At 36.7% G+C, this 11,299-nt stretch overlaps 1 protein-coding gene across 2 annotated transcripts in view; it reads right to left on the bottom strand.

Annotated features, from left to right (window-relative positions):
• Window positions 1-11,293, bottom strand: part of smoc2 (SPARC related modular calcium binding 2) — a 36,151-nt gene extending 24,858 nt beyond the window's left edge. For both annotated transcript variants that reach the window (XM_016474587.1, XM_016474586.1), the window contains exons 1-2: window positions 10,989-11,293; window positions 1,037-1,199 (exon numbers count right to left, since the gene is read on the bottom strand). In XM_016474587.1, coding sequence (XP_016330073.1) covers window positions 1,037-1,199; window positions 10,989-11,060 — 235 coding nt within the window. In that variant the 5' untranslated portion in view covers window positions 11,061-11,293. The remainder of the gene's footprint in view (window positions 1-1,036; window positions 1,200-10,988) is intronic.
• Window positions 11,294-11,299: the final 6 nt, after the last annotated feature.

The following is an 11,299-nucleotide window of genomic DNA, read 5'->3' on the forward strand; positions in this document are numbered from 1 at the left end:
GAAAGAAAGAGTGAGCGGGAGACAGAAAGACAGAAAGAAAGAGAGCTCAGAGCAGAAAAGTGTACAGGGCACGAGAGTCTTCCTGCCGAGCCTAATACAATGAGAGTGTTTGTGAGCCATTTGACCTTTGACCTCTGTGGTTACTGATGGCGTTCGCCCCTCCCTTCATACAAATGACCACCGATCTCTTACACGTATGCATGCACCACTGTACATTTGTTTTTACACAGGCAAGATCCCCATCAAGATCTTAGCAAAGATGTTTCTCAATTTATGGATTTTGTGAAAATGCACCAATTTTTACCAGTCTTTGTATATTTTTATATACTGCTACACTTTTGCTATTTCATTTGCATTCCAAATATAGTGATTTTATAGAAAACATAAAATGGCATTCATAATCCACACTGGATCTTAAGTTTGTCTGTCAGGGTTTAACTGGATAGGCTATAACATTACTGGTTCATATGATTTTTTATTCTGCCAGTGTGGCCTCGATTACATCATCAGAAAAGTAAAGCTGTTTCAGAGCCAAAATTCTTTGATAATTTAATTTTAATTTATGGTATTAAATTTAATGATTATTAAATGTGTAAATGTAACTATATTTAATGTATTATTAATATATAATATTATTAATAATATATCACATTGAATATATTATTAAAATAAATATTACATTTATAAACTAAATGCATTATTTTATTTTTGATTAAAGTTTTTCAAAACATTAAACATTTTTTTAAAATTTAAGATGCAACAATAAGGACAATCAGGAGCATAGTTGAATCTGCATCATTTGTGTCACCTCAAATCATCAACTCGCTTCAGATCACTGTTAGTGTGAATGCCTCTTAAGAGTACAATTTGAAATGTCATAGAGGACAATGTGTTGTACTCTGCAAAATCCCGCTCTGTCTTGTCAAAGAAAGATCATTTATCCCTAGATGGATTTAACCCTGCCCGCCTCGACCCTGACCCACAAAGGGCATCAGGCCAACCAGCAGCGGCTCGCGTTTGATTGGTGAACTCTGACCTTTGCATGACCCTCGTATGACTTCCAGCTGAGGGTCACGGCACTTTGCACGGAGAAACTCGCAGCGGGAACTGAAGGTCCGTCCGTCTGATGCACACAGAGGCTTGCGAGGAGCTCCGGAACAATCCATATTGCATTCTTTATCTTGCTCCACACGCAGAAACTGTGAAGATGGACAGAAAGAGATGTTACTAGTTACTAAGCTAACAATGTGAGCATAAAAATACATAGCACACAAATATTGGGTAAAATAATACATTTCATTTAAATAAACTGTTTTTTTACACTTAAAATTACATTTCAATGTAATATTTAAAATGATAATATGTTTAGATTTTATTCAAAATGTGTTTTATTAAACTTTTAAAAATGTAATATAATTTTATATCAATTTTTATTTATATTTAAAAATATTAACACACATATATATATATATCGACAGTGAAGGGCTTGGCGTCTTTTGAGCTCATGTCACACTCCATTCTCTATTGTTCTTTCGCATTCATTTACCAAATAATACACACACTGAAGCACAAACAAAATAGAGAGACAAATAGCATTCACACACCCCTCTGTGTCTGTGTCATGTCTTGTTTGTGAATGAGGGATTGTGGGAGAAAGGCAGAGGTGCTGACGGCCTCTTGTGTGGCGCTTTCATCTGTCTGTCACTCTCACACCTGCACAGGTACGGCCACAAACAACTCGCACACTCACATTGATTGAATACTGTGTGTTTTCTCTTTGTGCATTGCAGGAACATTCAAACACACTGCAAACATCACCTTACCGACAAATTCAAGAGTGGACAGGAAATCGACTTGCTTTGTGTCGGGACATTATCTGCACAGGTGCGTGTTTAATGTTCAGATAAGTTATAATCGTCTAAACTGGCGAATGCAAAAATAACTTGAAAAGGTACTGAGACACACACACACACACTCACCTGCAGCCAATAAATCAGCCACGGGAAAACCGCAAATGAAAGTAGTGTTGAAAGGAAACAGATTCTTCATATAAAGCTGATGGGTAGATTCCTTACCCACTCAAAAATTAGCACTGGCTGACAATCTACAAATGACTTTCTGTGTGTGTGTGTGTGTGTGTGTGTGTGTGTGTGTGTGTGATGAATGTGAGGCAAAGAAGCTGGTTCAGGCATAGCGGAAGAGGGGTTGTGAGTGTACTGAGATTGAACTAACCTTTTTAACTTGCTTTTTGTAATTGAGTTATTGACTATTTAGTCCTTCTCTTCTGAATGCCCCAGTGTGTGTGTGTGTGTGTGTGTTAGTGCTGAGAGTTTGCTCTTTCATAGCTTATAGGAGAGTAAATGGAGATCTTGGAGATGTTTTGTTAAGGTGTATATATATATATACACCTTAACAAAACATCTCCAAAATATTTTATTTTATTTTATTTTATTTTATTTTATTTTATTTTCCAAAAGCAAACAGAATAAAAAGGGCTCAGTTTTGCTTTCATATTGCACATGAACTTTAAAGTGGACTGAAAGTTATTTTTTTTATCCACTTTTTAGTTCAGCGACCATTCAACACACTTTTTTGTTTTATTATTTTATTTTATTTTATTTTATTAAATTGAACCTTGAACCTTCAAAGTGGACTGAAAGTAAAATTTAACTTCAGCTTTCAGTCCACACATTTATTTTTATTTTTATTATTTTTTTTTTTTTGTAACATGCATGTAGGCGATATATTTATTTCACTAAATCACACCCCCTTTGAGGTTTAATTATTGCACTTGGCCAATCACGATTTCATTTTTTTTCCGATTGGCTGCAGTACATCCTGTCTCTGTGTGTGACAGAAAAATATGTTTCAAAAGGACAACAGTCCTCTTCATCATCCTCTGCCCATCCACGACAGGCTGCTTTTCACTCTTAATTCAGAATATTTATGAATGAATGAACATTAAGTCGTGAATAAGAGGGTCTGATGTCTGGAGTTGGTTGTTTGGGGTCTGTGTGCGCTGGTTTGTGACTGACAGACTCATGGCTGACACTGACCCCCCTCTAAACTCTCAGTCCCACCACAGAATCTCTTTCTTCCCCTCTCTTTCTCTGTCTTTATCTCTGACAAACACACAGTCTTTCTCTCTCTGTTCTCACCCTGTTCGCTCTCTTGCGTTTTCTTTGTGTCTGTCTTACACACATGCGCTTTCTTTATCTTCCCTTCGCCCTCTCCCTCTGGTCTCTGCAGCTGTGACCCGGTGCCCCTTCCGCTCCGTCATTCTCAGCACTGCTGTCAGGGAGCTCACAGGAGGCCCGACAGAGATGTCAGGAAACAGATTCTGCCCGGAGCGCCGCCGAACCGACCACAATCGGCCACGATGGTCATCTCGCGATCCCGGCCAAGACAGAGTTCACAATCCTCCCACCCGGGCCAAGCGATCACAGCCAATGCAGTTCAATTCTGTCACAGCCGGCGTCCGAGACATGGACAAAACCAACACGACCACCGCAGAGACCTCATCGCGGCCAAGACACATTTAGCGATTCAACAATTCAGCATTTCATATCGACCCAAACGAGACCCCACAAACCCAGACACGGCCAAATAATCACCAATCAGTTCAGCTTCAGCCAAACTCAGACACGTCCATTGAGCATCACCGGGGGAATCTGAAGCCACCCACGACCACTGTCTGTATACAGCATCAACAGCTGGTCACAGAGACTCCAGAGGACCACCAGAACCGGGCCAAACAGACCTCAGATGCTTTCTGCACCATGAGAACAGTGACAGGATCACATTCAGGACTGTTTCTGAACACACATCAGACACATCTGCAATTTCCATGCCACTAGCCTTGTTAGTTTTATTTATACAGTATTCATCAATATTTTGAATTAGCTTTTATTTTTATATTTTCAGTTTTCAATTTAATGTTACTTTAATGTTTAGGAATATTGTTATGTGCTTTTTATTCTTAAATATGTATATACCTATAGGTTAAACTTATATCAGTAATTTTGGTACATTTAATTTTTTTAAGTACATATAAGTTTTTTTTTTCTTTTTTTTTCAATTTATTTTATTTCAGCTTTTATTTCTATTACCTAAAATTTCTTTGAATAGTTTTCGATTTAGTCAACAATACTGACCACTAGTTTCAAATTTATATTATATTATATTATATTATATTATATTATATTATATTATATTATATTATATCATTTATTTGCCACTATATATTATATTATATTATATTATATTATATTATATTATATTATATTATATTATATTATATTATATTATATTATATTATATTATATTATATTATATTATATTATATTATATTATATTATATTATATTATATTATATTATATTATATTATATTATATTATATTATATTATATTATATTATATTATATTATATTATATTATTTCTGTGCCACTAATAGCACTGTTATTTTAGTATTATTTAGTATTCTTTAGTATTAGTAGTATTTAGTATTATAATATTCATGTTTTCAAACATGTTTTCCTGAAGTAGATTTGTAGATGTGGTTTCTATGTGTTGCATATACTGGCCAAGGTCAAAATGTTATAATTTCTCCCTTTTGAAAATCATAATTACAATGTCCTAGGTACAAGAACCAGTAGTTCTGAAAACAACAAATGCTTTGTGAAAATGATCCAGATTCAGAGCTAAAAGTCAGCGGTGGACCTCTTTATCAGTGTTTGTGTGTGTATGTGGCACTGATATATGACCACCATCATGTTAACATGTCTCTTACGTGACATATAATGTCTCTTCTAACCTACTGCAGAGAAGTGCAGACAAAACAAGCCACTGTCTGTTTTTCCTGAAACGCTTTTCCAGTCCTCCGCAGCTGCTCCGCCCCCTTGTTTTTTTCTTTTCTCTGTTTTTATCACTGCCCCTCAAAGAAAAATCAATTTAGATGAAAAGCGAAGCAAGAGGAACCGAAAAAATGAGGAGAGAGAGAGAGTGAAAAAAATGACAATGACATATTTTTCAGAAGACCCACCAGCACACAAACCTCAAATCCTATTACCCCCTTTTGGCAGTGAGGCATTGTGGGATTGAAAGCAGCGATCCAGGGGCCAACCTCCAGCAGAGAGTGCATTGTGCCCCACAGAGGGCCACATGGGGGCCGAGGGGCCCCAGAAAGGACAAGGGGGCCTCCCGACCACAGACACAGAGAGGCCCCAAACACCTTGGCCGCAAAAGGTCAATGGGGCCCCGGCAAAGAGCGAAAGAGAAGCCGCAAACGTGTGAAAGAGTCTCGACGGGGGCTTCCTTGGATTGGCTAGGCATCATTAGTCTCCAGCATAGTGGAAATGGAACAAAGTGACAGCCTAGATCCAGGCTATTAACTCAATCAAAGAGAAAAGCCTTTAATTGCTGTGAAAAATCGGCAAGAAAAGGGAAAGCCTGCTGCTAGTCATGTGTGAAGGATGAGAGGGAAAAAAGTGTTTTCTTCTCGTGCAGGTGCATAGTTTTGTGTATGAATAACGGCCACTTTGAATAGTGTTATGAAGCCTGTTATGAAGCCTGTTATGAAGTGACTGATATACATGGATTTCAGCAGGGAGGTGTGGAAGCAAAGACGAGTTTAAAAATGGAAACGACAAAACGCTTGTGTCTGAAACCACCAAAACATTAGCTTTTACTGTCTGTTGAAGGGATAGTTCACCCAAAAATACAAATTCTGCCATCATTTAGTCACCCTCGTGCATTTCCAAACCTGAACTCCTAAAAATAAGGGTTCTTCATTGGCTTTTTTGGTTCCATGAAGAACCTTTAACATCCATGGAATCTCTCCATTCCACAAAATGTTCTTTATAATGGAAAAGGGTTCTTTGGATTTTTTAAATGTTCTTGAAATAGGAAAAAATGGTTCAAATAAGAACTGTTCAAAATTGTTCTTCTATGGCTTCACTGTGAAAATCCCCTTTAGAACCGTAATTTTGTGTGTATGACTGACTTTCTTTCTTCTGCAGAACATAAAATATTTTGAAGAATGTTGGTCACCAAACATTTGACCATTGATTTCCATTGGATGAAAAGAAAACACACACACACACACACACACACACACATGTTGTGTTTCCATGTTTTACAGGGACATTCCATAGGCGTAATGGTTTTTATACTGAACAAACTGTATGTGCTATTGCCCTACACCAACCCTACCCCTAAACCTACCCCTTACAGGAAACTTTGTGCATTTTTACTTTCTCAAAAAAACTCATTCTGTATGATTTATAAGCTTGTTTCCTCATGGGGACCTCAAAAATGTCCCCACAAGGTCAAAATTGACTAGTATTACTATCCTTGTGGGGACATTTGGTCCCCATAATGTGATAAATACCAGGTACACACACACACTGAGACATTTCTCAAAATATTTTATTTTATGTTCCACAGAAGAAAGAAAGTCAAAAAGCTTTGGAACGACATGAGGGTGATGAAATGATGACAGATGTTTCGCTTTTTGGTGAATTGCCTCTTTAAGTGGTTAGATCCAGCTCAGAATTCAGCTCATGAAAAAATGTGTCATACTCAAGAAAGCAAATGTGGAAAATGTGTTGCTATAAGTGGAACTGCTGCTGAAACAGAACCGTTCCTAATGATTTTCAAAGGTATTTGGCACAGCTGAGTTATGAGTCGTCTCCTATGCAAATGTGACATCTGATATTCATGTTCAACATTTTTACTGGAGCATACAGAGTCAGAATGTGTTTATTTCTTTATCATTTTAGTTTTTAATGTTAAAGTCTCTGCTGCACCAAGTTTTTATGACCATTTTGCACCCTGCCTCTTTGACCCTTACAACTACGGTATTGCTGCTGTCCCTTTAAGACTATATAAACAGCCTCTTTGCATATGAAACAAGTTATATGAGTTGCTCATTTTTGCACATTTCAGCCAGAAAAAAAAAATTGTTGGTAAATATGTTTTCATATACTTTGAATAATAATAAAAAAAATCTGTTAATTTTATGGTGAATCTTATGATTTTAACTGGTAAGTTTCATATAATCACAAGATAAACTATTTTTAAGGTCTTTATAGTTGTTTTTTTGTACATCTCTTGACTCTGTCTATGAATTCTGTATACAATTCTATTTACTTGAGAGTTCATTTTAAAGTAAAAAGTTAAAAACTGCTATCTTTTATTTTTTTATTTTGATTTTTATTTACTTATTTATGCAATTATTTCATTTGATTTTATTTATTTATTTTTATTTTTTGGTAAACCCCTGTATTAGGAGGTTATTGTCTGTTTGGATGTCTCGTTATATCTGTAAAGTTTTTATGTTGTGTGTTTAGGATTCAATAAAAATAAAGTATTTTGTGAGTATTATTTAATATAATGCTGTTGGGTCAATTATGTTTAATAAATGCTGTCCCATCCTTCAGTTACAGCCTCTTTGCACAAACTGCATTGCAACCCTGTTTAACTGTGTCATAGAAGTTAAGACAACAGCTCTGAGATCAGTCTGCTTACAGCAAGCGTGTGGGTGTGTGTGTGTGTGTGTGTGTGTGTGTGTGTGTGTGTGTGTGTGTGTGTCCCACGCTCCCACATTCCGCTCTGCCAGGCTGAGTAAGAGGAGTGAGATGGGATGACCTCTGACCTCCAGGTTAACTACCCATAGCCATTTGTTAACGTTTAGATGTAGAGGCATCCCTACTCGACCTGTAAGTAATGAGCGGCGGAGAGTCGACCAGAGCATTTCTCTGTAAATCACAGCACTCTGATTCTGACAACTGTGCATTCCTTCCCATAATCTGCTGCATGGATTGATTTAAGGTTTGGTTACATTTACTGTTCAAATTTGGCAAATTTTCGCACATGAAATCCACACGAATGGGAATGTTGATTTCGTATTGGGTTCACATTGGTCTAGTAAATTTGCTGCACTGGCCAATAGAAATCTGCTTGGTTTGAAAATGACTTTTCTGTGAGTTGTGCTTCATACTATCAACATCAGGCTTTTTTGTGCACAAAAAAGTTTGCTAATGTGACTGTATTAGTCTTCACATATTGTCTTCTACCCTTTTTGTTATGCTTTTCGGCTGGCAGCTCTTTCTGCCCAACCAAACCTGACGATGGACTAGTACAGGTGAATTTGACACCTCGGGACGGCTAGTTTATTTAAACAGAGCCCTGCTGCTCTGTAGCGAGAGGTTCGTACCTAGAGACTTGAAATGAATTCCCCTGTTTACTCTCTCTCAAATAACAGCATATCTTCTCTTTCCGGCACGGCTGCAGCAGGTGCCCATGAGACCTCGTCATCACAGGCCCTGATTCATGCCCGTGCCACATAGCTGCCATCCCAGAAGGCCGAGCAGCAGCAGATGCCAGCAGAGAAACATTGACAGCAACTGTATCTCTGGCCTTGGTGCTAACAGCCTCCATCAGCTCCAAGAACGCTATGCCAGGTAAAAACTCAGCGGTCTACGGCCCAGAGTGAAATCACAGCAGTGCGCTGGGCAGTCAACACAGTGAGAAAATAACACTCTTGGGATTTCAAATCAGGGTTATTATAGTGAACTAAAACCATTAAAAAAAATGTTGCTTGAAATAAATTTTGAATTGAAAGAAAACTTTCATTTGGTGTACTAAAATGCATTTATTTTAGTACATTTAGTACTTTTTTTTAGTACACTATTTATTTTAGTACATTTGATGTGAAACCTGAAACTAAAATAAAAAATAAAAACTAGACATAGTTTTAAAAACCTAATAAAAATTACAAAAACACAACAAAATTACTAAACCTTTAACTGAACTGTAAATACAAATGGAAAATATAAAAACAAAAACTAACTGAAATTAATAAAATAAAGTATAAAAAAGTGTAAATGTTTTTTATTTTACCTAGTTGCCAAGGTTTATTTAGTTTAACTTCATGTACTAAAATAACTAAAACTAAAACTGAAAATTTATTAAAAACTATATAGACAAAGAATACTAAACATATATCAAAAATAATAAATTGATAAAACACACAATTACAAAAAATGTACTCAAATTAAAATAAAAATGAAAAATATAAAAATAAAAACAGTACCTAGAAGCTTGCATAAAATTAATCAAATAAACAGTACCTGCAATAAAATTCAATTTAAAAAACTTGAACTTATCTTATTTTAGCTAGCTGCCAAGGAAACATTTTGTTGACTAAAATAACTAAAACTAATAACTATAAACTAGACAAAAAAGAATTAAAAATCTAAAAAGGATAAAAGAATAAAAATGACACATTTTTAAATTAAAATGAGAATATGGATATTAAATATGAAAATTGTAAATATAAAAAGAAAAACTAAATACAATTATTAATAAAAACTGTATCAATGATACTACAATACCTGCCCCATATATAGCAAATCAGAAAGAGAGTGAGCTTTGCTCTATTAATGTGATTCTCGAATATGCATTCAACAAAAGCTTCTGTATAGCATTAAATATTAAATATATTCTTTGCATGTTATCGGTGCATTTGGTAAAGAACAAACTATGTGACCACAAATGCAAAAATCCCAGACAGCTGCAAAGCACACTTGATTATATACAACATTTGTTGCAATTCCTGACAGGTACACAAATATTGACCATTTACCAACATTTATGGATTAGAAAGTGGGCCGTTTCCTGTCTCACTATTGAAAGTGCAAACCTTCTCTAGCATTCAGCTGGGGCAAGTTTGGTTGAACATAAATGCCTGGGATTCGAGGTCCGTCAAAGCTGCTCTGTGTCCAGGCTCAGGGTGGACCAGTGTACCCGTGTATCGCTCTCTCTCTCTCTCTCTCTAGCGGTCATGTCCCTCTGGGATGAGCTACACTCACTCTCTCACTCGGTTAATGGGGAGCGGCTTCCCGCAATCAGCAGTCCTAACCCTGTGTACACAGGCAGACGTCCATGTAGAGGCCAGCGGCCGCAGGAACGGGAGAAAATCTCCTGTTCCCAGCACTTAGCAGCCAAAACCAAGCGCTTGTCACATATAAAGGAAAGCATAAGGTGGGTGTGCACCTGTAGCTCCCACTATGTGTGTGTGTGTGTGTGTGTGTGTGTGTGTGTGTGTGTATGTGATTGTTTGAAAGAAAGCTTGTGGATCTCTGGTTACCCTCCTGAATTGCGAGTACACAAACATCACTAGTCTTAATCCCAAATAGGATTCTCATGATTACTCATCTCACCTTACTCTGTGTCTCAGCTTCTTGTTTTACTAAACAAACACAGAAGCACAACCACAAAGAGTCTGCATCACAAAAACCCATATCAAACTGCCATATTTACTGTCCTTGAGTGAAAAACACTAAACAGACTTGTCCAATAACAATGAATTCTGATTCTGATGACAAAACCAGTGATATTTTACTACACTGATCAAATTACATTAGGAATTATTTCTGCCTGATCTGACCCATACTAGTGATTTTTACTGGTGTAAATAATTTGTCTCGGGGAAAAAAAGAACATTTTGAGGGTGCCACAAAAAGACTACCAGTTAAAACATTTGCACTGTATACATTTAAAGATTAAAAATTAAATCACTTTCTCTGAAATATTGGGAAATGTTATTATATATAAGTTGGCTTGAAAATTAATAACAATAATAAAAATTTTAAAATTAAAAAATGTATGAAACAGAAAACCATATATATATATATATATATGTGTGTGTGTGTGTGTGTGTGTGTATATATATATTTTTTTTTTTGTGCTGTGACATCATGTGACATCATGTTAGTAATATGACTTGTTTATGCAGTATATACCAAAATATACATATCCATAATATTACTGGACATTGGTTAAAAGACATTGAAAGAGTCAGTCAGAAATGCTATAAACCATAATTTTAACATACAGACTATTAATATTTGTTCATCAGCAATCGTTCTATTAATGTGAGCGATTATATAGCTTGATTGTGAAGTGTAGTGTGTGGTGACCCACCGTAAGCGCGGAGAGTTTGTGCGCGTCTCCTGCGTAAAGAGCGCAGAGCAGCAGCAGGACCCAGACGCGCATCCTCACAGCTCTCCAGACGCACCAAATCCACAAAAACTCACTTTAGACCCGATCGATTCTCCAACGTGACGCGTAATTCCTTAAACCCCGTCCCTTCACAGCTCTTGATGTGTGCTCGGTATCGCGGGCGTGGGTTGTGTTCTGCGTGATTTCTCTGTGCGTAATGAAGTGAAGCGCTCGGTTTGGACTGTCTTGACCCTCTCCTCTGCTCAAGTGTGTGACTCTCTCTCTCTCTTTCC

Source organism: Sinocyclocheilus anshuiensis, unplaced genomic scaffold (genome assembly GCF_001515605.1).
Source record: "Sinocyclocheilus anshuiensis isolate Anshui unplaced genomic scaffold, SAMN03320099.WGS_v1.1 scaffold300, whole genome shotgun sequence".
Classification (NCBI taxonomy): Eukaryota; Metazoa; Chordata; class Actinopteri; order Cypriniformes; family Cyprinidae; genus Sinocyclocheilus; species Sinocyclocheilus anshuiensis.